Source organism: Pyrus communis, chromosome 15 (assembly GCF_041283825.1).
Source record: "Pyrus communis isolate YQ-2024b chromosome 15, ASM4128382v1, whole genome shotgun sequence".
Lineage (NCBI taxonomy): Eukaryota > Viridiplantae > Streptophyta > Magnoliopsida > Rosales > Rosaceae > Pyrus > Pyrus communis.
Genome location: NC_142579.1, coordinates 33,274,333 through 33,298,981, shown reverse-complemented (window position 1 = coordinate 33,298,981; position 24,649 = coordinate 33,274,333). Strand labels below are relative to the sequence as shown.

The 24,649-nt window shown below is 38.2% G+C and overlaps 5 protein-coding genes across 9 annotated transcripts; 3 read left to right on the top strand and 2 right to left on the bottom strand.

Moving 5' to 3' along the window:
- The first annotated feature begins 934 nt into the window (after positions 1-934).
- Positions 935-3,836, top strand: LOC137709367 (uncharacterized). 3 transcript variants are annotated; one of them, XM_068448462.2, is made up of 8 exons: positions 935-1,415; positions 2,050-2,133; positions 2,360-2,394; positions 2,503-2,614; positions 2,728-2,819; positions 3,114-3,225; positions 3,339-3,494; positions 3,610-3,836. In XM_068448462.2, the coding sequence occupies exons 1-8, from the start codon at positions 1,215-1,217 to the stop codon at positions 3,685-3,687; spliced, it is 870 nt and encodes a 289-aa protein (XP_068304563.2). In that variant the 5' UTR covers positions 935-1,214; the 3' UTR covers positions 3,688-3,836. The 3 variants fall into 3 exon arrangements, with proteins under 3 accessions (XP_068304563.2, XP_068304571.2, XP_088542612.1); XM_068448470.2 differs by having other exon boundaries at positions 969-1,415; positions 2,734-2,819; XM_088686486.1 differs by lacking the exon at positions 935-1,415 and adding an exon at positions 1,470-1,943.
- A 2,272-nt stretch (positions 3,837-6,108) lies between these two features.
- LOC137715829 (ABC transporter I family member 1) lies at positions 6,109-8,115 on the top strand. 3 transcript variants are annotated; one of them, XM_088686488.1, is made up of 4 exons: positions 6,109-6,331; positions 6,505-6,598; positions 6,731-6,800; positions 7,135-8,115. In XM_088686488.1, exon 4 carries the CDS (start codon positions 7,298-7,300, stop codon positions 7,982-7,984), a length of 687 nt encoding a protein of 228 aa, XP_088542614.1. In that variant the 5' UTR covers positions 6,109-6,331; positions 6,505-6,598; positions 6,731-6,800; positions 7,135-7,297; the 3' UTR covers positions 7,985-8,115. The 3 variants fall into 3 exon arrangements, with proteins under 3 accessions (XP_088542614.1, XP_088542613.1, XP_068311281.2); XM_088686487.1 differs by lacking the exon at positions 6,731-6,800 and having other exon boundaries at positions 7,152-8,115; XM_068455180.2 differs by lacking the exon at positions 6,731-6,800.
- Positions 8,116-12,198: 4,083 nt separating this feature from the next.
- LOC137717310 (glycerophosphodiester phosphodiesterase GDPDL7-like) lies at positions 12,199-16,102 on the bottom strand. The gene is made up of 10 exons (XM_068456624.2): positions 15,885-16,102; positions 15,483-15,622; positions 15,078-15,374; positions 14,886-14,995; positions 14,272-14,773; positions 14,143-14,184; positions 13,770-14,051; positions 13,432-13,574; positions 12,838-13,321; positions 12,199-12,657 (listed from the first exon to the last, which is right to left on the bottom strand). Exons 2-10 carry the CDS (start codon positions 15,610-15,612, stop codon positions 12,326-12,328), a joined length of 2,322 nt encoding a protein of 773 aa, XP_068312725.1. The 5' UTR covers positions 15,613-15,622; positions 15,885-16,102; the 3' UTR covers positions 12,199-12,325.
- A 1,431-nt stretch (positions 16,103-17,533) lies between these two features.
- Positions 17,534-20,473, top strand: LOC137733159 (VAMP-like protein YKT61). Its single transcript, XM_068472323.2, has 6 exons — positions 17,534-18,025; positions 18,510-18,607; positions 19,010-19,114; positions 19,278-19,343; positions 19,653-19,739; positions 20,139-20,473. The coding sequence occupies exons 1-6, from the start codon at positions 17,833-17,835 to the stop codon at positions 20,187-20,189; spliced, it is 600 nt and encodes a 199-aa protein (XP_068328424.1). The 5' UTR covers positions 17,534-17,832; the 3' UTR covers positions 20,190-20,473.
- Positions 20,474-21,644: 1,171 nt separating this feature from the next.
- LOC137733171 (temperature-induced lipocalin-1) lies at positions 21,645-22,931 on the bottom strand. Its single transcript, XM_068472334.2, has 2 exons — positions 22,242-22,931; positions 21,645-22,012 (listed from the first exon to the last, which is right to left on the bottom strand). The coding sequence occupies exons 1-2, from the start codon at positions 22,614-22,616 to the stop codon at positions 21,827-21,829; spliced, it is 561 nt and encodes a 186-aa protein (XP_068328435.2). The 5' UTR covers positions 22,617-22,931; the 3' UTR covers positions 21,645-21,826.
- Between the last annotated feature and the right edge of the window lie 1,718 nt (positions 22,932-24,649).

Genomic DNA, 24,649 nt, shown 5'->3' with positions numbered 1-24,649 from the left:
AGAGGTGTGGGCTTAGCCTCACAATAGGATAGCAATAATGTGATTTAATCGGTTGTTTATTAAATATTATTTTATTTTTAAACACGTTCAAAACATCTTAAGAGGCGTGTAATGCTGGTTATAAAAAAAGGTATTTCACACGCAGATAATAATGTGATTAAATTAGTTGTCAAATGATTTTTTTTTTTTAACAAACAATATTATCTTCACTAAGGGGGTGTGCTTAGCCTCACAATAGGCAATTAATAATATGATTCAATCAATTTTTATTAAATATTATTTTCTCTATTCTTAATGTTAATTATATAAAGACCGATTTTATTATGTGAATTCAGCTGCTTTAATTGGTTTATGAGGGGTTTTTTCTAGCATGATCTAAGATTATTCATTTACTTCAAATATTTGACTTTTTTTTTTTTGTCAATTTACTCATATAAATATATTTAAAACGTTTAAATCGTCCTAGCACATCGTGATTCAAAAAATATCTTCTTCGTGTGCGTGAAGGCTTGCATGAAAGGTATTTAAAAGGGAATTGTTATTAACACTCCAAAAATCTCATTCTACACTCCAAACTTTCTATATTAAAAAAAAAAATACAAAAATGTAAAATATAATTTTTGAAATACTAATAATAATTTCTATTTAAAAATATAAAACATTTGGTCAGGAACCAAAAAAAAAAAAAAACATCATGAAAGCCTATATCCATGACGTTATGATTTGATGACCACTCAATGGGCCCACCAAAGCATGATCCAAACGTACCGATTGGAAATTCGAACGCTTGAGGACGATGAAAGGTAATAATTAATATCAGACGTGCTCAATAATGGAGATTATGATTCTCACCCACTCTCTTTCTATCTCCTTCCGTCATTTTCTTTAATATCTCTATTTTATCTTTATTTTTTTATAAAAAAAATTAACATAAGATATTAACATAACGTTGTAGCGCTTTTAATTCGAATTCTGATTTAAAAACGTTCAGTGATAACAGAATCCTTCTCCCAGTAATTGGACTACCGATCGACAAACTTAGACAGTAACATGTGCGCTGCTGCAGTCAGCACACTCGTCAAACAATATTGTACCTCACCAATAACAAGCGGGGTACGAGTATCCTACGCTCTGGACCGCCGTGCCATTCAGATCTGCAAGTACAGCTTTCAGCGAGATTTTGGGCGTCTCTCGCTCCTCTCTCTCTTTAACCAATGGGGAAAAAACCCAGTTGGGTTCCTACAGTGGTAACGCAGGTAAGTCTCTGCTTTTGTCTCTACCTTGCTTTTCAGCTGGGTCAGCCTTGGAGCTCTGTCCGCCATGGCAGAAGTGAGACGAGGCCGCTGGATATTTACTTCATCAGCGTCGGGGGAGGATTCCGGCCTCCCACCCGACAGACCCATCTTCTCAAACAGGTCCCTTTCTTTGCTTATTGGAATTTCAATGCTCCTTATTGGGAAACGCGCATAAATAGAACTTTTTACAAATCGCAAATAAAATTTGAACTTTTTCGATAAGGGGGCAGTAAAGCGTGTTTTATTAACGTCCTCTTCAGTGGAAAAAGTGTTATTTTCATTACAAATTTGTAGAAAGTTGTATCTATGTATTCGATTTCGTTCTTGTTAGAAAATATGAGGATATTCATTGGCTTCAAGTTTTGATGTATGTGAAATTCAAAACTGTGTTTGTTGAGAATGTTTAATCTGTTTCTGTGGGAGTAAATCCTGTGTCGTTTTTTTGTTTGGTTTACAGTAAATACTATGTTCTTGTTTGCTGAGGAATCTTGTATTCACCCTTGCCTTTGGTCTAATGCCGTCTGTAAAATGCGAGAAGCACATCTACTTGTTCGTGTGTAGGCAGTGGCTTACCGGTTCTAATTTTTCATTTGCTATGTACCAATGGAGTCCAAGAATTTAAGGCTGTCGGTAGAAATGTGTTGTCGGGTTTGATTCTTAGTATTAACCTTTGGTTTTGTGTTTCTTTAAGTGAAAAGAATAGGGGACTGACAGTATTTACGTGGTTTAATTGTGCTTCTTCCTGTTGGTGAAGATGGAGAAGGTGGCCAAGAAGTACAAGGCAGAGTTTGTGGTGGACATTAGCAATCTTGGGGAAGATGATCCGCTCATGCAGAATGTAAGGTTGTTCTTCTCTTCACAAACTTTTGTGCTGCAAAGCCTTTTTCGGAATTATTGAAGCGTGAAAGAAAGATATCGTAGGAATCATGATATAACAGGTCTAATCGTAAAGTATATCTTTGTACTTTACACGAATAGATAAAGTTGATAGATTAAGGCTAGGAACATGTTCCTTTCTAAGGCTTCAACTGTTGGTAACAATGCTGGATATATTCACTTTACAGGGTACCCTGCATTTCTCATCACTGAAGGTTCCCTGGTACGCCGTCCTCTATGCAATATTTTACATAATGCTGTAATTTTTTTATTTATTTTTTTAATCTCAGATTCAGCTGTGCTGTTTGCACCGTTAATTTTGCACTTGCAGGTACACCACCCGAGTTTCAGAAGGAAAAGGCAGAGTTTACTTCCAAAAGATGATTAAGTTACCTTGCGAGAAGACCTTGGATGTCATTGTGGTGGATACTGGATTATTACTGGTATGTTCTAATTTGTTTTTCGGTTTAATCTATCCAATCATGTTTCACTTTAGCTTTCAATGTTTTTGTCTGTCTAATAACTCACTAGGTCCTTTGATTTTGAATTTTTTAAGGTGAAGAATTTGACTGTGGGTTCATTAAGCGAAGTTGGAAACAATCAGTTACATTGGCTGAGAAGGACACTGGAGACAACCGGTAGTAACTGGTAAAATTAATTATTGTATGGCCCTGCAGTTTGTGATTAACTTCTTCTGTTCTTCACTTTCTGTTCTTACGTGCTAGCGATATTTCAGAAACACAACGAAGCTTGAAGAAATTGCGAATGTTCATGAGTCATATTGTTTCTGTTTAGAAGTTACTGCAGTATTGGCAATGAAAATCTGACACTAATTTTCCATTCCGATGCTTACATGAACTGGAATTGCTGCGGTATCTCAGATATGGCGCCATCAAATGGTAACTAATCTTCCAATCGCTAACTGGCTGTATTTTCATATAGGCGCATAGTCGTTGGATTTCATCCGCTGGCTATTTGTGAAGATGTTGAGGACAGAATGGAAGCAAAGCAAGTTTTCGATTCTCTACGAAGTACTTTTACAAAATTTGAAGTGGTATGAACAAAGTGTTCTATGTATTCACTAATACCATGTTTCTGCACCAGTTCCAAGTAAAATGCAAAATCCGTTTTCTAAGTCCTCACCCGCACACGTCTTGTATTCTCCAGAATGCATACCTAAGTGGGCAGGGTTGCGCTAGCAGCACCGGATTAAGTAGTCTGAGCTACATCAGGAACCCAGGCAAAATGGCAGCACCCTCTGCTCGATTGCGCAGGAAATTGGAAGACGGGTTTCTTCTCCACAGAGTCAGCTCATTAGAGATTGTGAGCATTCATTTCTTTAGCTGTTTCATTACAAAGCTTTATTTGATAAAATTTGCAGTCCTTGGCAATTGGTCCATCGAGTTCAACATGTTCATTCTTCCGTTTCGGGTTGCAGGAAACCTACATTGTTACATCAGCTGGAGAAGTTGTGCATAAATCTGTACTCCATCAGAGAGGAAAGGAGATCATGTAAATTGTAACATTCTTTTTGCAGAGACTTCATATTTTTTTGACAATTTGATTACATCATTCACTTTTGCTTTCACTTCTTTTCAATGCTTCATGTAAAACCAAAAGGCAAAATTTTTGAGTTCCACCCAAGAAAAGGGAAACTTTTTGCAATGTGCTTTGAACTTAGTATCTTATTTTGATTTGCCTCTCGACTTTTAATTTGGTTATGAGCCTAAGTCTTTAACAACGTGTCAATTTGGCATTACAGTTAGATTTATCAATTTTCCATCCAAATCGAACGTTTTTTTTTTTCATCTATTCAAGTGTGGCCGAGGGCGCAAAAGATGATCAACTTGACAGGAGGGAGCAAATTGAAACGTTTTAGAAAACTAGGAAGGGTTGTAGGTAAACTGAAAACTTGAGGGGTATTATTTTTTTGTCCGTTCAAGTGGGAAAAACCGAAAGAAAATGCGAGTAACTTGACAATAGGGGGCAAATTGGCACATTTAAGAAAATAGGGAGGCTTATAACTAAATTCGAAGTAAATGGAGTAAATTGAAAGAAGTTCAGAAGTTGGGGCCTTGAGGGATACTGGGCTGTTGTTATGAAATGACGCAAACACCCTCCAATACAGTCCAACATGTGAGGGCAAAAAGGGAAAACAAAAAACCTAGAGGCAGTATAAATTTGTAGGTAGCCCTCAAAATTAGGTCTTCATTCACACTACGATTACAGAATGAGGCTCCGCTCCCTCTGGACCTTTTAGAGCCTGTGATTTCTCCCCCGCCACCATCACCACCTTCACTACTGCTACTACTACTACTCTCTCTCTCTGTCTCTCTCTCTCTCTCTCTCTCTCTCTCTCTCTCTCTATCTATCTTTTTCTCTTTCTTTTTCTTGTGGGTATTTATGCTATGAGGCTGTGACGATGACGTTGTTTCGGAGTGTGAAGTCGGTGCATGGTGAAAGGTGACGGCTTTCGTGGCGGGGCAACCCGGAATGGCCTGTGAAATGACGGTTTTGTCCTCTTCACAGGCAACCGTGTTTTGGTTGCAGCCACGGCGGCTGCCTCCCTTTCCCCTGCCGCCTGACCAATATTAACCAATCCGAGCCTCCGCATTATCTTCTCTGAACTTGTTTACATCGTCCTTTATTTTTTCAGTGAAATTTTTTGTAAAGGTCGCGTTTTCTCTTCACCCGTTTGCTATTACGCAGATTAATGAAACCCAGTTGTTAAAAATTGGAAATTAAAGGTTAATTTTGATTTGCGGGCGAGAAAATAATTTGTATTTTACCTGAGTTTTGGGTTCTTCAGATTATATAAAAAGAAAAATCAATAGTTCAATAGTTGAGCTAAGCCCTAGCATTTTTCTTACTAAAATTAATGGGAAATTGATGACCTTGACTATTATTACAACGATCCAAATTTCTGATACAAGACGTTATAAGATTCGAAACAAGCCACACTAGTACATATCACACAATTCATACCTTATTTATACGTCACTAGACATGCCACATCATTCATATGTTATAAACTCGAACACGCCACACTAGTACATGTCACACAATTCATACCTTATTTATATGTCACACAATTCATACCTTATTTATACGTCATTAGACATGCTAGATCATTGTCAGACTCAAACATGCTAAATTTACACCACACTATTGATACGTTTCATGACTTGAAATATGCCACAATGCCCATTGCAATAGCATGACGATTTTGATTGACGAGCAATAACTATGAGTTAGCATGAAAGATGAAAAACCACTTAAGCTGAAAATAACGTGTTAATAAGCGATTAAAAACAAAAAATTTATGTCAATTTTAGGAGTGTAGTCAAATTAGAAAATTTTGATGGATTTGAAAATACCTTGTTAAATAACATAAAATTTTTCTATGAATTTGAGAGTAGTTGATATAAATACTAAGGCTAAACTGTTAATTTGCCTGCTGAACTATCACTTAACTTTCAATTTGCCCCTCTGATCTTTTTAATTGGAAAATTAAGGATTTAAACTTTTTTTTTTTTTTTTTGCCGATTTTCCCCTATCGTTAGTTTTAATGGATTTCATTCAAATTAATGTTAACTCTTATCACATGCGCATCACGTGACTCTCCTTTGTGGATAAAAACGTCACTTCGCTAGACCTTCAAACACAAAAACTATAGAATCAAACATATTTGTATAGGTTTATATTTTAGAAATCCAAGGTTTTCAATTATTTTAAAGAATGAAGCGACCAAACTACCCTCATATGTTGTGCATATGCTTCTATTTAACAGAAATTTGGATGGAATGAAAGAAAAATTAACAACAGGGGCAAATCAGCAAAAAAAAATTAATGTAAGTCCTTAATTTTTCAATTAAAAATTTAGATGAGACATTGAAAATTAAGTGATAATTTAGGTGACAAATCGAGAGTTTCCTCTAAATACTAATGTCATAAGAATCGGCATCAAGAATCCCCCACTCCCTGTGATATATTTTCACGCCGAACCACTAAAGATGAACAGTCCATAAACTCAGACGGAAGAGGAACAATCCCACGCCGCCGCACCACACAGAGGAAAACAATCCCACGTCTCCGAAATTGGCACCGATCTCCGCCGCCAAACCCGCTCAAACAAGGACTTCGCCGTCAAATCGCTCCGAGTAAGCAATCTTTCGTGTTCGAATCATTTATATAATTCTATGGTTGAATGGAATTGTGGGTTCTTGTTAAATGTGGATTTTTGTGTTTGAATATGTTCATTTCGTCCGGGTAGTGATTTCAGTTGACCATTGGGGTTTTGCTGGTTTTGTAATTTTTATGCTTGGATTCGCAGAAAACTGCGAGTGCTTTGTCGCATTTGGAGCAGGCTTCTTCTGCTGAAGCTTCTAAGAAGTTGGAGCCGCTGAGAGAAGCTATTGTGCATAGGGGTAAGGATGTCAGGCTTCAAATGGCCATCTATGTCACTCAACTGTTTCAGGCTTCTAGGCCTCTTGTGCATAGCTTCACCATGTTTGATTTCACTGTGTACTCATCATTTGAATGATCCTATTTTGCTTCAGAACATTTTTAAACTCATTAGCAGCACATTCGTGGAGCTAGCCGATATGGAGAGCCCCGCCCGCTCTAATTGTATGCGAATTGCACTTTGTTCTTGATGGTTCCGCGTATTATTTGGATGCTATCTGAACTCTGGGGATTAATACTAATTTGTTATGAACAAATGGTTATTTTCTTATCATTTGAGGAGGAAAATAAGCTTACTTGTTGATTTATGTTCTGTGACATACGAAATCAAATCATTCATAAACTTATGCTATAGATTATTTGATCTTTTTTTCTTTTTCGGTTATAATGCAATACGGAAGAACAAACCTTGAGCTTGGAAATGAATCATGTTTCCTTTTGTTTTATTAGTTGATTCAAATGCTCATTTTCGATTTTTTCCTCAAACTTTCGGTAACAGGAATTTTCTGATGAGAGTTACCGGCTACTTCCTGCATTGTCTACTAGTTGGAACTTGGTTTGGCCGACGGGATTTTGAACATCGACCAAAATAATACACACTTCAGAAGGCCTCTGCGTTGTTCCAGATTGGTTGTAATTTTTCTATTTCATACACCCCATTGATGTCTCTCAGAAAGCCTCCGCTTCCCCGTCTCCTTCTCAACAATGTCTCTTGCATGAGGAATGCCCAACAAATCTTGAGACACGTAAATGCCTCGGTCCACGATGGTGGAGCACTTGTGCTGATGGGCACTAATGGCTCGGGTAAGACTACCTTCCTGCGTATGTTAGCAGGATTTTCTCGTCCTTCTGCTGGTCAGGTCCTGTGGAACGGGCACGACATCACTGACTCAGGAGTTTTCCACCAGTATAAGCTTCAACTTAACTGGCTCTCCCTTAAAGATGCGGTGAAAGAGAAGTTCACAGTTCTCGACAATGTTCAGTGGTTTGAAGTTCTCGAAGGCAAGGAAGGGAATTCACTGCCGGCTTTGGAGCTAATGGGGCTTGGGAGACTGGCAAAGGAGAAAGCGAGAATGCTGTCAATGGGGCAGCGGAAAAGGCTGCAACTCGCGAGGCTGCTGGCAATTGACAGGCCCATTTGGTTGCTTGACGAGCCTTCGGTTGCACTGGACACTCAGGGGACAAGGCTGCTCGAGTATATCATCGGAGAGCATAGGAAGAAAGGCGGGATAGTTATTGTGGCAACACATCTGCCAATTGACATTGAAGATGTGACGTATTTGAGGCTGCCTCCAAGGTTCCCGAGGAGGATGACTCTAGTATATATGCTTGATCGTTCGGATTTTTGAATTTATACCTTTTCTTTGTCATTGCAAAGAATGCAAGTATGCAACTATGTTTACATGTTTCTTTTGTTACGCATGTTGTGAATGTTTGATTTGCTTATCAATTTTTTCAAGAACCAGGTATTTAAACGGTAGTTTATATGTTATAATACAAATAAAGGAAATGATAAATTTTTCTTGTTCCTCCACATATATTATGACACGCAAAGTAACTGGTTGAATACCGAAAACTTAAAAAAAATTCTCAAAAATTGAGGATATTACATGAATTGAAAGTTTAGGGGGATTGTGACAAAAAAAAGTTTTGGGGGATTGAAAAAAGTTCCAAAGTTCAGAAATGGGATGTTCACGGAGTGGTCATTGACATTCCCATAATGCCCCCCATCTTTTCGGGATATAACCATCGGGTCCTATAGTGTTCCCATGATCAGATTGACCAAAATACCCTCACTCGGTACGGAGCAAATATGAACAAGGGGATGTGGCGCGGCGTCTAGGGTTTTAAGGCTCATTAGTTTAAGAATGAGGCTCTGCTGTCAGAGAGGCCGTTCCGGGTGTCCCTGAGGGTTGTTGCCGCCCTCTCTGAATGGCGGCGGAGCCGATGATTTCACACACCCGACCATATGTTACTCGCACCCAAACAACCCTCTCTGCTCATCCCGCTCCTCCTCCTTCATCCTCAACATCATCATTATCGTCAAATTCCCTGCTTCTGATTCTGTCTGTCTGTCTCTCTCTCTCTCTCTCTCTCTCTCTCTCTCTCTCTCAAAAACGAGGCGGTGATGATACTTTTAGCGACTGTAAAACCAGGCGGCGGGAATGCGGAACAGGGTGCCTTGGCGGGGCGACTCGGTTTCTCCGGCGGTGGAAATGACTATATGTCCTTTCATCCCGCCGGCAGCTGCCGTATTCGCAGCCATGGAACGCTGCATTTCCTTCCCTCTTTTTGTCTGAGCAAAGGTGAATCTGAGCCTCGTCCTCTCCCTTTTTTAAATTTCTTAACTTTTTTTCGTTGCTGAATTTCCATATTTTGTTGAATAATAAATATTTCATTTAATCCGAACTTTCGGTTTTTTGCAGTGAAGTTCGAATCTCCTACTTTTGAAAATTTGAATTAAAAAAGAAAAAAAAAAGAGAAACTTGATAGAAGTTCAATTTTTTGAACCAATATCAGAATAGTCTAATTTATTAAAATAAATCTAATTTATTATATTTAATTATTTAATTATCAATAGTTATCTGTTCAATGATAAAATTTATTATAAAAATTAAATTTCTTCCTAATTATCTCTTTGCTTATTTTTTTTTATTTATCTTTTTGTTATTTCTCGTTGTTCCTCCTACTTTAAACCCCATTTATAGATTTTATTTTTAATTTTTATAATCAACTTATATCACAGGTTAATTATATTTATCTATCTATATGACAGATTCTTTTTTTATAATCAATCTGTCACAGATTAATGTGTCTTACTTGTAGGTATGTTATGTTTTTTTCTACTTTTTAATTAGGTTTCATATCTCACGTATATGTATTATATACATTCATATATTTGTTACTTGAGTTAGGGTAGAATGTTTTGCAGATAAATTTATGTTAGTATATTAGTTTTTTTGTTATAAGATATTAAATATATTCTTTTGGAGTTGGAAAATGTGACATCCCGTTCCGAGATTATAAAAACGTATGTGTGAATTTACCTTTTTACCCCTAGTTCGTTACATTTACGTTTAGTGTTGTTTGTGTGGTGTGGCATGTGTTGGACCACACACACACACACTCACACACACTGTCTCTCACTCTCCCGTGTTTTCCTCTCCCTCTGTCTCTTTTCTGTCACCTCTCTCTCTCTCTCTCCCCGAGTCCTCCATCATTCTTCTTCTTCTTCCTTCTGAAAACATACGGACAACACACAAATCACCCAAACCTTGGTAGATCGAGGTAACCAACTACACCATTGAACTCGTGAGGTTGAGAGGAGCACGATCATACCATTTTCAGGTAAGAACTCTAACGTTTTCATGTCGATTCGAGGTAGTCCGATTTAGGTACTATTCATGCAAACTTAAACTAGCATGTTTTTGGACTTTTGAAGCTTGTAGATGTCTTAGTGAGGTCCCAAGGAGCCTCGGAGTGCTTCGTTGGACAAATTTGGACGTCGGGAAAGCTTGGTTCAAAGTTTGGCCGGAGCTTTCGAGGCTTTTTCCGGCGAATCTACGGCGAGTTAGGGGTCGAGGTAGGTATGGATGTGTTCGTCTCCTCAATACCTTCATTTTGATATAAAGTACGTCGAAAATGGTTAAGAAATGAAGAAGTTATGACACTTTGAAGTTTACCTAGAAATTCCGACAAAACACCCACCTCCGGCGAAACCAGTCCGGCGACGCGAGGAAGAAGACGCGCGCGTGGGCAGCGCGTATACAGGGCGCGCGAGAGCTCCAAATTGAGTTCTAAAAATTGTCACGTGTTCGTGACGTCGTGTAGATCACCGTGGTATATTCACACACCCAATTTGAGCAACGTATGAAAAAGTTATTGACGAATATTTGTGTATGTGCGTTTAAATGATGATTTTATAATTATTCTGTTATAGGTGAAACTTGTACGGACGACGAATGTAACCAAACTAGGCGTGAGGGTTACGAACCGGCTACTTATCAGTGAGTGAGCAGTTATTTTTCAGTATATATATATACGTATGCTTGACGTATTTCCCAGAAAACGTATTTTAAAAGAAATACGAATTAAATATCCTGTCATATATGCATCATATTTTAATATGTGCATTACCATAATTATGCATACTGTTGCATGGTGCTGAGGAGGCCCAGGTAAGCTACATTTGAAATACATTTGATATACGTATGAAATACGTTTGGAATACGATTGAAATACTATCATCACATGCATTAGTAGTGACATACATTTATATATGTGTATTTGGTACTGTGGACGCACAGGTAAGTGTCAGGTAAGTGGTATTCATGTTTGTATTCAGTAGTAGCTTGAGATGCTTAGAGAGCTCATAATCTGCACCCCCGGTGTTAGTGCTCCCGCCCAGAGTAGGGCAGAGTCATTCACGTGATGTTCACCTCCCGCACCACACGCTCAGCTTGGATCCAAGTTAGGTGCACAGTCCTGTCGTACAGACCACATTAGGTGGTTCCGACTTGTAGGTGACCCGCGATTATTCGCACAGTCTTCACGTGATCGTAGCACTAGAGCGTATATATTACACCCAGTCTTGTCGTACAGACCACGTTAGGTGGTTCCGACTCGTGTGCAGATTCAGTTATTGAGTTTTGAGATTTGAGCTCTATATGCAGCCGTACAGGTCACGTTAGGTGACTCCGGCTGCCAGATTATATGTTATGGATATGAGTTATGCTTGAGCACTTACATTTCATTATGAGTTTCCGACATGGCATATTCTTGAGCATGAATGATATATCCTTGAGCATGTTTGGAATATTTATATATACGTATATATGTTTATTTTCTGGGAAGTATACTTGTTTTACGGCGAGGGGTTAGTATATTCAAAGAGAAAAGAAGGTTTTGAATAAGTTTGTTTTGCTGACCCACTCAACTTTGTTTTGCGCCCCTCCAGGTTTAAAATATCAGAGCTTGGTGGCTACGAGGAATCCAACGGTGTTCTGACAGAATGGACAAAAATTAGGACTCACCTTTGGGTGTTTCATCTTAGAAATTGTATCTTTAAAGCTTCCGTACTGTGTAAATGGTTACGTCACTCTCACGTGACGGCCAGCATGCCCTCCTTCGGGACGGGGTGTGTCAGAAAATGCATAATATTAGAAGATTTTAATTGATTTTTAATATTTTTAGAAAATATAAAATGAGTATAAAAGAAATAAAAACATATAATTAGACAACTAGACTCACTTCTAAAAACACTATACGTTTTTGGACCTGGATCTAAAAACCCAAAAAAAAAAAACAGTCATCGGACTTCTAAAGGATAAAAATTTTGACATTTACTTGATATGAACTTGCGAATGGTATGAACGTACCTTCAAATTAAATAAGTTGATCTTGATAAGTGATAAAATAGTGAGACAAAGTCCGATTAGTATCGATCGAACCGGTTCAATAGGTTATTTTTTTTTTTTGAGATTTTTCAATCGAAATCGGTTCGATTTGATTGATGATTAGTGGGAAAGAATTTGAATGAAAATGTAGCATAAGCAAAATAAAATGAAGAATCATATCAATTAACTAGTCAGAAATTAATCCGTCTAATTTTCCAATATTTACTATACTATAAGAGATGATGTTATGTATGTTACAGACTCGCGTAATATTAGATTAGTTCTTAGAAGCACTTAATTTGCCAGCAAAAGCACCATCATAGCAACTAGACAAGCACACCAACTGGCCCCGTTTGCAAAAGCACTCGACTTTTCATCAGAAGTTGAAGGAGCAGGTGGAGATTTGGAGCCTGAATCAGATTTCCCCGAGTCGGAGCTGGAGTCCTTCTTCTTCACCACTTCCGGGAGTGGTGGGTCAACCACCTGCGAGGTTTGAAGCGCCGGGCTTGGGGCTTGTGCCGGAGACATTGCCTCAGGGGCGATCAGGCTCGACAGTGAACCTGGTTCAACGGGCAAGATTGCGTATGGGATGTTGGCCTTGGGGTCCACATCAGTGCATGGGGATCCTGCAAATTCATGTCGAAAATTGTCGTCAGCGGTTTTTGTAATTCGGTTTGTTTAGCGTACATTAACGTATATTGAGTTCGAACACCTTCAAACGACTCATCAGATACGTCATGATGTTATTTTCAGGTGTTCGTATTCAATAGGTTAAAATTCTGCTGTAGAAATAGTAGTCTACTTACTCATATACTTGCTGGCAGTTCCGGGGAAATCGGTGACAATGCCATCAACTTGGAACCCTTGAGCGTATGAAGCAATCTCCGTGATGGGGTCCGAGAAATAATCAAACATGAGACTGACAAACTCGTTCTTCATCCAGTGGGCATACACGGAGATGTTTGCAGCCTTCATTTCGTCGACAACGTTGGTCGTGCCAGAAATGAAGTAATCAGTGATCTTGACGATCGAATCCTTGGTGACGATTACTGCATCTGCGTACTTCTTGATCTCCGCTACAGATTCCTTGGGCGCATCGCTTATCTTCTCCTTGATGTTGAACACTCGTTTGTAGTTATTTGCGTCTTTAAACTTGGACAGCACGGAAGTGTCATCCGATTTTATCAACACTTGCTGAGTGGATTGCTTGTCGAGTGTGGCATTGCTCAAGGCAGAGGATACAGCTCCCACAATGTCTAGGCCTGCCTTTGATGCTAGGTATGCAGCATTCTGAGAATATATTCGCGTGTTGTCAGTTTTCGCGCACAAACAAATAAATGTAAGAAGAGTTTGAGAATCGAAAGTTGAAAACGAATGAAATTTCTGGAATTAAACTTTACCTCAATGTTGATCAAAATTCCAGTAACTGCATTTTTCTTTGCAAACTCCAGGAATTCTTTGAGGGTCACCAGTTTGCCCGCGTCCTTGTTAGCGGGGTTTCTGACAATTTTTTCCTTGGTTCCGTAGGGGCTCTGTATTTGTGCTGAAATAAATAGCCAAGTTGAAAACCCATTAGTACACTTAAGTGTCTCGTCACTCAATTCGTTTGGATTCTTCAAACATCATTTGACCGTTAAATTTAAGTAATATAGGACACACTCTAGAGGTTTCGTAATTTCACAAGCTTACTATTTACTGGCAAGTAGCAATAACAAATTTTTGGATTATAGAGGCTTACGTTTCAAGCTCTGAATATCGCTCCATGAGAGCTGGAAGGAGAAGACTCCAGCTTCTGCTTGAAGTTCGGGGATAGTATCACTATTGGTCATGAATTGGCTCAACGCGTTAGTGCCCGAGTTGAGGTCTATAGTGTCTAAGCAGAAAGCTACCCCATCGCTTGACATTTGAACCGAGCAATCGATTATGTCAGCCTCATCATCTACGGCCTGCTTGTAAGCAAGGTCTGTGCTGCCGGGATAGATTCCACTAGCTCCATTTCTAGTTATGATCAAAGGAAATCCTGCAAAATTCGAAAATTTTCTCAGGAACTTCCCTAACGACCACATCACACGATTCACAATACAACGCCATTTATGAATCTAATTAATTACCTTTCTTAGGCTTGGTACCGTTCTTGTCCTGCGTAAAGCACGCTGCAGCACGAAAGCATTGGCAGGTGAACTAGGTTATAAAATAAAACATTTGCTTGTAAAATTATGAATGTCTGATATGATATTCACCGATGGCTTCTGATGCTGTAGGAGGGAAATCTGTAAGCACACCATCAACTGAAAACTGAGAGTTATCGACAAACTGCAGGTACTCAGATGTGGGATCGAAACTGTAGTTATAAGGGAGGATAACGTCATTGGCAAAACCGGAAGCATGCACTTCTAGCCCTTCTTTGTGAGCATCATTCACAAGCGTCGTGGCAGCCTCCAAGTAATTGTTTTTGTTTACAGGCCATATGTATTCTTTCGGAACAAGGATTCCAGCTGCAACTGACTTGATCATTCCGAGCTGCTTCACCAGTGCGCTGTACTTTTCCTTGGTTGTCGGTTCTGTTTCTTCGGGGTAAAGGAACTGGAAGATGAGCTTTGTCTTCATTTTGTTCACCTTTCCACCAATGGCTTTCAAGAATCCAATCTCCGGAGATGAGATGTAAGGTATGGGTGCGAATTTGACTGCCTTCTCGACAAATGATACCATGCTGATCTTGTGCTGGTTGTAAAATGAATCGTACTGCACGCAACACAGAGAAAACATAACATCGAAAAAAATGATTAGTGACTACCGGAGAACAAACATCAGCTCTACAAATTAACTCAATGACAGTACAGATCAGGAGAGATACCGGCACGTTCAACCAGAATTTATTGGGTTTAGTTTCCAAAACATCTTCGACAGTAGCGATTGGCATCATACCATCGAACTGACTTGGTCGCGAATAAATGTTTTGAGTCACTGCAAAAGGAATTGAAGAACATAAATGTGAATGTGACCGTTTAATTGCAAGCGTTCATGATTAGGTTAATTTGAGACTTACGCGACACGTTGGCTAACAACTCATCAGCTGTGAAATCCAACGCAAACCAGCCGCGAATATCCTTCCCGTTCACATTGTAAGTTTTCTGGCCGTTAGGGAAGAACGTTGATATAGTTGTTGTATTATCAAGCAGAATGTTCGACAGGCATATTCCGACATTGTCTTTCGATAACTGAAGATTGCAGAAGAAGGCGGAGCCTGGCAAGCTAAGAGTCTTTGCCAAATCGTTCGCGGGGATGCTGGCTTCCGGGAACAGCCCTGAAAGCCCACCACGCGCTATAACAAGAGGCTGTTGACCTGCAAATGTTTAGAAACAATTTTGTTCTGTTAACATAAATTATGAACTTAGTTTCTTGAGATGGTGAATTTCTTAGGTCCAAATCGTAGCCGAAAAGTAGTTATTACCGGTTAAAGTCTGCCATTTTTTCGAGGGAGGCCCCTGAGCCTGAGGTGCTGCTTTCTGTCCTGCATTTGGAGGTTTTGCTGCTAAAGACGAGTGGATCAACAAGGAAATGAAAAGCAAACACCTTATCATCTCTTCTGCCCTGTCGCGATTTCGATTTAAACAAATGTATCGATAACATGTTAGTACTTTTTCACATCCGAATTAACGTGTTACAAAACGTTCACATTTTTCATAATTAAATTTCCATTTAATTGGACAAAAACACTATTTGGTTCACAATTATCTACAAAATCATAGATCTACATCTAAAAAACATGAAAATCCGTCTTTTGACTTAATATCATCAAACAAACAATCAATCCAAACATTAACAACATCAGAACAAAACAAATAGAACTTACTTGTGGAGAGCAAACACTCCCCGTCAAGTTTGTGCAAAACTATCAAGGGGATGCGGAGGAAAAAATAAAAGAAGGTGGTGGTAGGAGGGGGGGGGGGGATGGGAAGAAAATTGAGAGATGATGAACAAAATTTACCCCCAAATTGCAGCTACAAAAAATTTACCTCCAAATAGGTGTTTAGGTTTCTTTTTTTACCATTTACTTTGCACACATTTGTCGCATTAATACCAGTCAAGGAATCACTATTTAAAGGCGTAGCTGGTTTTATTAGTTTTCTGGTCAAATTTGTGTATTTACTATTTTTGTGGAGTGATTAAGTTGGATCGCTGTAATTTTTGTTTCGAGAGAAATAAGGTAGAAATCTGTACTCTCACTTTAAAACCTCAACCGTTTTTTGAAACTCCTGCGTTTTGCTAAATTTAGGCGTTTCTCGAGCGATTTTCAAATAACGCCCTCCTTTTATAATTATCTCATCACGTAGCAACACGTAATTGATTAACTGATATAAAATTAAATATATTATATTGTCTAGTCGTACATAATTTTGTTACTCGTAACACCAAGTATAACTATTATATTAACCACAGTGAGAACCATGAAATGAAAGCTTGTATTGATATCTTCTAAGTTCGAACCGGTTACATAAAAATTATAGAGAGTTTACAAACAAACAAACTCTAAACTCTTCTAACAAACTCTTCTAATAGCTTTCATCAGCTAAATCAATCTCCGCCATTCAGTTATAAATAAATCTCCATTGAACATCTGTTAATTCATTAGTCAAAACCAATCTCCACCATGGCAGCTTGGACAAATTTATAACTTATGCTAAGTACAACTATGCACATGAAAGAATCACGTTATTTAAACAGAACTATAAAGTTGCATGGATTTCCTATTTCACTTTAAAATAGACGGAAAGCTACAAACGTGTGTTATATTAATTAGCGGTCAATATCACTTTTTATATATGTATTTTTCAATCTCGAAAGCTATTTTGCACCCTACTTCAAAAGAAAATCACAAACGGGCACTATTATTTTGAACTCTTATTACATGAAGCCGTTATTACTACTATCAAGATATAACATTCAAGCTTAAGTAACTATAAACGTTGTCAAATACTTGTAGCTCAAGTATTAATAATATTTATCCACACTTTCAATATCGTGTGTTTAAACTTCCCGTTAAGGCTTTGAATGTGAAATATGACGTCTACTAGTGTAGGAAGAGGTTTAACATCTTATGAAAAAAATTGATAAAGATCATTTTTGAATGAAACTATTATTAGCATTCTAAATTTTTTATTCTACACTCATTGCATGTGTATTTTTTTTCTTCTAATTATAGAAAGTTTGGAGTGCAAAATAAGATTTTAAGAGTGCAAATAAACGCATTCATATTGATGCAAACATAGTACCTAACACACTTTAAAAGTTCACATTTTTTTTAAAAAAGGGGTCAATTGGTGGCTTTGCTACGACAATTTGTATTTTTTAGAACGGAAAAGATTTACAAAGGCATTTCAGTTTCTTCTAGTCATCATTATGTGATTCAATATTATAAAAAATCGAATCTAAAACTTACCATGTGAAAACGAGCCTGAAGTTCATCCCAACTAACTGGGCCACTCGTGATGGTTCGTGTTCACATTTGTAAAACAGAAGGAATTATGTTCTGTATACCTTGGAAAAAGAATAGGAAATTTTTATTCGATTTTATAACGGAGGGAACAAAACAAGCGCACAATATCACAGAATCTCTAACCGCACTAGATCCCCCACCCCTCCCCCCAATCGACCGAACACAATTCTTGCTTTTCGTTCCGCTTTCTCCACTTCTCCACGATCTCAATCTCCAAATCCCCAAATCTCCAAATCCCTAAATCCGTCACCAGCGTACAAACCCTGTGATTATATCTTGCGGACAGAAAAATCAGAGGAGGAAGATGAAGATCACGGCCTTGCTGGTCCTCAAGTACAATTCAGACGAATCCGACCCGATCATCTTGGCCAACGCCTCCGATACCAGCCACTTTGGCTACTTCCAGAGGTCCAGCGTCAAGGAGTTCATCGTCTTCGTCGGTCGCACTGTCGCCAGACGCACCCCGCCCGGCCAACGCCAGTCCGTCAAGCACGAAGGTCCGTTCTTAATCCGGGTCCCCCCTCCCAATTTTCAGGGATCTCCTTTTACAGTTGGTTTTGTTTTCAGCTTCAATTGTTCTTTGGGATATATACGAATTTATGCCAATTTGCAATTTGATGAAATCTATGATCATTCCATTTCGTGTTACAAATTAATTGCTGATTAATCTGATTTGAATTGGGCTGTCGGTGAAACTGATTTTTTTCTTTCCTGGACTTGTGGTTCTCGAATTTGTTTTGAACTGCAGAGTTTTTCTTTTTCTGCAAGTTTTTGTAGCAATTTTAGAATTTTGAGGGATCAATTTTGAATTTCGATGCCCCAATTTCGTTCGGCATCAGTTGCACGTCTAAGTTTTGTAGCAGTATCTGATAATTTTCGATACGTTGACGCCCGTTTGATTTTTTTTGTTAATTGTTATCTTCTTTAGGAGTTCTAGCATGCTCTATGAAACCTGAATTTCTTTGTTTTGTTTCTTCACAGAGTATAAAGTGCATTGTTACAACAGCAATGGTCTCTGTGCGCTGGGTTTTATGGATGATCACTATCCCGTCCGAAGTGCATTTTCTCTGCTCAACCAGGTAACACAAGGTTCATTGAATCATTGCATATTACATTCAATAATCCCTTCATTTTCCATGCCTTGCTTCCCATGTTACTAGTGGCTTATAGTGGTTGGAATTACTAAAGCGCTAGCATTGGCTGACATTGGTGAAGTATCTGGTAATCTCAACCGTGTCTCCCATTATCTTCACCACATCACCACTAACCAATTATTGAAGTTAGTGGGGTTTCGTGTTATCAAATATTGGCGGTGGATAGTTTTGTCAGCTTAAGTGGGTCCCCTAGTGAGAATTTTAGATCCAATTGTCTTTGAATTGTTTGTGTCTGAGGTTTATGCATACTTGGTTTCATGGACTGCTACAAATATGGTGCTCCGTGCTTATCTTATCAAATAACTGATTGATGTTAGTGATTTACAGGTGCTAGATGAATATCAGAAAGCTTTTGGTGATTCTTGGAGGACTGCACAACAGGATGGCACACAACCGTGGCCCTATTTGAGTGAGGCTCTGACGAAATTCCAGGTGTGCCTGTTAAGCTGTTTTCTATTTCGTTTGTTTAGCTGTACTCAGAAGGCAACAGATGGGTTAATCAAGACTATGCTTTCTGTTCTTACTAAACAGATAAGTTTTATAGAGTTAAAACTGAAGCTACTTTCTTCTTTCTTCCTTTATTTTCAAATTCCAGGATCCTGCAGAGGCTGATAAGTTGTTGAAAATTCAGAGGGAATTGGATGAAACAAAAATTATCCTTGTGAGTATAATGCATTACGTCAGTTACATTTTGATCAACATATTGGTGTCGCTCGTTTTTGTGTGATACTTTTATTAGTAGATCCTTTAATCTGTTTGTTGGACCTCCAATTTGACATGTTTACCTTTGTTTAGTAATGGCCAAAATAAATCTTCAACTTAATATTGTATATGCTGAATTCTTTGCCTGAAATAAGTTGTAGATATCTTAAGTGATATAAGTTTATCTTTATCTGCCATATCCCACTTCATATTTGCCACCTTCTACATTTCTCACCCGGCTTATTTGTTATTTCTTTCCTTGGTACAGCATAAGACTATTGATAGTGTGCTTGCACGAGGTGAGAGACTGGACAGTTTAGTCGAGAAGAGTTCGGATCTTAGTGCAGCATCGCAGGTACATTCATAAAATTCTTGTGATACAATGACACATTTGCCGCTGCACACACTCATATAGTACATATCAGCCACTGTCATCTTAATTATATATAATCATAAGTGTGATGTCATGGGCTGCATTTGAACATAAACCTAAGTTTATCTTAGTGTGATAATAATTTTTTTTTTATTTTTACAATCCGTCTTACATATCATCACTGATTACACTGTACCAAAGATATTAGGGTTTGTATTTCAAGTTGTGCGTAGGGATTTCTGAGAACTTTTTTCTCCCTTTGTTTTAAATACTCTATATCTTCCCGTTGGAGTTTGGAAAGTTCAACGGGCCAATCAGTGTTTAATTACCCGAAGTTTGTTTCTAACGTGAGTACATGACGACGGTGTTTGTTTGAAACAGATGTTCTACAAGCAGGCGAAACAGGCCAATTCGTGTTGTACCATATTGTAAGCTTGTAAGCCGAGCAGCAATCCTGAAATGACAATCCCATGTTATGGTGTTGAAGTTGATGGATGAGAAATTGATGATTGTAATATGTTGATATCATTTGGCAGAAGTGTGTGAAGTTCCCTCATTTTCGTATGTACCAAAGAAAGGGAAACCAAATATTCATAGAGGTCTCCTGCTACTATAGTATACTACGGTTTCTGTTTCGTAACTTGAGATTTTACGTCTCCGCCTGCATGTTCGTGATATTCTCAGTATGATTTTATGAAATCTATGTCATTGCTTATTCTTTCGAAGCTGGGTCGTCATGATTGTTAATGCTACCGTTTGGTTCTATATGGTAGGTTTGTTTACAGAAACAGAATGGATGCTGCCCATTTTTTGAGCGGGAAATGATTTCCGTACCCTCGGGTTCTATATGGTAGATTTGTTTACAGAAATGGAATGGATGCTGCCCTTTTTTTTGAGCGGAAAATGATTTCCGTACGTCTTTGTTCTAGTACTCTTATTTTTAATTTTGTACGTTGATTTTTTATTTATTTAATCCAAGCCGAAAATAAACAAGGAGACAACAACTCAGACAAGGGCTGAAACTAAACAATGAGAGCGCGTGAATCAGTACGCTTTGCTGTTCAATTTTTAACTGTATGGAATGTCCATGTGATCGCCACGTTGTAATAGACACTGGAGCCATCGCTAAATGAAGAAACACGTGAACGTCTCTGGACAAGTGAGGAGTGCAAGAACCCGGACCCTCTGCGGATCCCAATATCCTAAGCTTAGGAATTATTTAGTTCGGATTGTTTAAATTTAATTTAACAGTTATAATTATTATAATTTTTTAAAAGAACATTATGTTTGTAATCGTTAGATCAAATTTCAACGGTCCAGGTAATTTGATTCCTAAACTCAAGATATTAGGATCCGGAGAGAATCCGGATTTGTACTCATATGTATATACAACCGCTGACATATCACGTGATGAGAAAGACTGAATTGTTGCATCCGTCACAAGAAAGTACTCATATGTATATACAGCCGGTGACATATCATATGATGAGAAAGATCGAATTGTTGCACCCAGTCACAAGAAAGTTCGTCGACATCCTTTGTCACGTGGAAGTTTCTCGACATCCGTTGAACCCTTGCGATATTGACATTGTCCAGACGGATAAAACGTTGATAAGAATGGAAGGACATAATACCCCACACACATCCATTCAACCGTGGTCCTTGGATTTTGTTTTAATAAAACCAATAAAAATATCTTAAAACTTTTAAATTTTAATCAAAATATAAAAAAATATTATAAATAAATAATACCAAGAATAACATTTTAGAATAAAAATATTATTTTTGTTAAAAATAAACAGTACTGAAAATTTTGTTAAAGCTCCCATTCCTTTTTTACTAACTAATCATCTAGAAAATTCGATCGAAATCCAGACACAAAATGCATAACAAAACCAACTTGGTGGAAACTTTAGAAGGTTCAACGTTGTTACAGTACAACAACTAACATAATCACAAAACGACGTGGCTGCTAGGGTAGAGTATGTCTACACGTTTCAAAGGGGGGTCTCAGTGTTTCTTATTACAAATACATACATAGTCACTCAGACCCCCAAATATGATTATCTCTATCCTCCGAAGATGGATTTGAACCACCAGATGCCCTTGGTGTCTTTGGGGCCTTCTTCTCCCTCCGGCGGACTCTCGCTCTGCCGCGTCTTGTGGAGTTTGCTCACATCGTAGCCCTCGTCCGCCGCCCTTTGGACCAGCTGGTTGTATATTTCTTCATCCAGATGAGGCTGCCTGCTCAATATCTGCATCCAATTCCCCACCCCCCACCAATAACAACAATCAAATTTTTATATAAGGATTTAGACAAAGCAGAAGGGACTTTTGTTTTGATTAAAAGTTTGTAATCGGTTCGCATATTTTTTCAACCGACAATCCTAATTCTCACTAAAAATCAACAAAATCAAAAATAAATTAATAAAATATACTAAATTTTAATGGTAAATTAAACGTATATATGAAATGTATACGTACCCAAAGGGAATTCCTGCTAGGCTGGCCAATCAAAGCGTACTGATAATCCTCATCAATGAACAAAACCCAGTAATCCCCCGTGACAGGAATGATCGGCAGAAATGGCGGAACATAAAACCTCACCTTCAGTTTCGCCTCGTCGCTATTCGGGTCCGCCTTGTAGGCGGTGCCCTCGATGAACCCCCTCTTCCCGTCGGTCCAAGTCTCGTTCAGCACATTCACGGTGCCGTCGTCTTTCAGAGTGTAGGTGGCACGCGTGTTCTCGCCGTTCTTGGGCTGAAACCGCGACGGAACGGAGGCAATCTCGTACCACCGCCCCATGTAGCGCTGCAGATCCAGGCCCTTCACGACTTCCATCGCCTTCTTCGTCGCCATTGTTGCAGATGAAGTGTTTGTGTTCTGGTTTCTGAGGGAGCGAGTGAGGAATTGGTGCGGGAATTTGTGAATTTTCAATTTTGGGTGGGGGGTTTTGTAACCTTAGTGAGGATAAGTTGTGCGGAGGTGGTGGAGTTTAAATGGGTTTTTCGTTGCCGCAAAAGGTATATTGGAAGGAAGGGGACGTGGGGCTTTATGAACCGTACACGTGGAGTGTGAACGGTTGAACTTGCCACACACATACCGGCAAGGTTCCAGAATCCAGGTTTTTGTACAGTTGCATTTGTTTCTGGAAGTATTCAGAATTCGAGAAGTTACCCTCGCGTAATGTCGATCACCCATTTTGCTATAAGAGAAAGTGGAAATATATGGAAAAAGGTTTTCTCCGGTTCTTTTCTATCAAATTTATCAAATTCTTAAATTTAGATTTTATACAATGAAGAGGAACAAATTTTGGAGATTTTTTTTATTGTGTCTCGAGCACGGGTGGTATGCTACTTTCCAGAGCTATTTGATCAAATACTTAGGGGTTCTTTTTTACAACTATTTCCCAGTCTTCAATCGCCGACATGACATTTATTGATTCAACAGATTTATATACTTAAGCAGAAAAGATTTTAAATTAACCTACTTTGATTGAGTTACTGTGTTATTATATAAGTAAAGGAAAATCTTTATTTTATTTTATTTTTATCTGCAAAATATCTCCAAACCTTATGTTTTATCTGCAAAATATCTCCAAACCTTATGGCGTAAGAAAAGCAACTTGTGACGGTAGTTTGAAACTCGAGCAAACTTGACGAGAGGCATTAGGCATGTCACTCTCATTGCCTTGTGAAATCAAGGGGTCGACCAAAGGTTTAAATATGTCAAATTTCGATCCCACACGCTTCTTAAAGTACGATAAGATCAATCCCACATATGGATGAGTCCAACTGATAAGATCAATCCAATCGCACAAGTATGATATTTCTTTTAACTTATGACACCATAAACATAGAAATTAACAAGCTAAATTAGAAAGGAAATCAATGTTTTTAATTGATTGTTTATTTAAAAACACAAACATATAGTTTTGCAGTTTATTTATTTATGTAAGTAGTTATAGTATTTGTTCCTAGACGACTTAAATTGTGTAAGCGATGACTTCTAATTGAGTTAAGTTAGTTGGTCAATTAATTACACTAACAATCTTAGAGGTTTTTTAAATTTTCACAAAACTCCCTCGAGTCGAGTTTTCATTAAAGGGGTAAATTTTTAAACAGTTAAACCTGGGAAAGTTTTTGTGAAAAATCAAAAAATCTAAGGAGTTGTTAGTTTAATTAACTGTTATAATATATGTCCTCGCTTATATGCATTCAAATTTAAATGTCATGGCCAATTTTGATTCCTCCATAACCAATACCGCTACAAGAAAAATACCGCTATAAGAAAAATGTTCGAATGCCCATCCTCGCAGATTAAAAATAATTTAAATTATCCCATTGTCAAAGAAAAGAAAATCAATGTTGGGCTTTATGGCCCACTTTTTCTCTGGATTTGCTGTTATTTCAACGGGCCTCTTTAAGCCCATATTTATTGGACTGAAATATCTTCTTTAAAAAAGCCCGCGAAAACTACGGTCCGCCACAAGATTCTAAAAGCTTACAGCTGGCCCGCCCGAACACGGACATAAACTTGCACGCCCAATTTAGAATGAACCGGCACATAATATGAATTAGGTGAACAAACCGGCTGGATTTGCGGCTACAATTTAATCACTAATATCTAACGGTAAAAATTTTAACTTATACTGTGCTTCGATACATACTAGAAAAACCGGTCTGCCAGCTATATCACTAGATCTTTTTAATAAGAGAGTTTTAACGAAAAGATACTGTTCATTTTAACAAAAAATCATATTTTTACACTAAAGAGTCAATCTTGGTACTATTAACTTTACCATTTATTTTGTCCTTATCATTTAAACTCAAAAATTTCAAATCATTTTCATTAGTTTTTCTTTTTAATAATTGTTTTTTTTTAATTTTTAA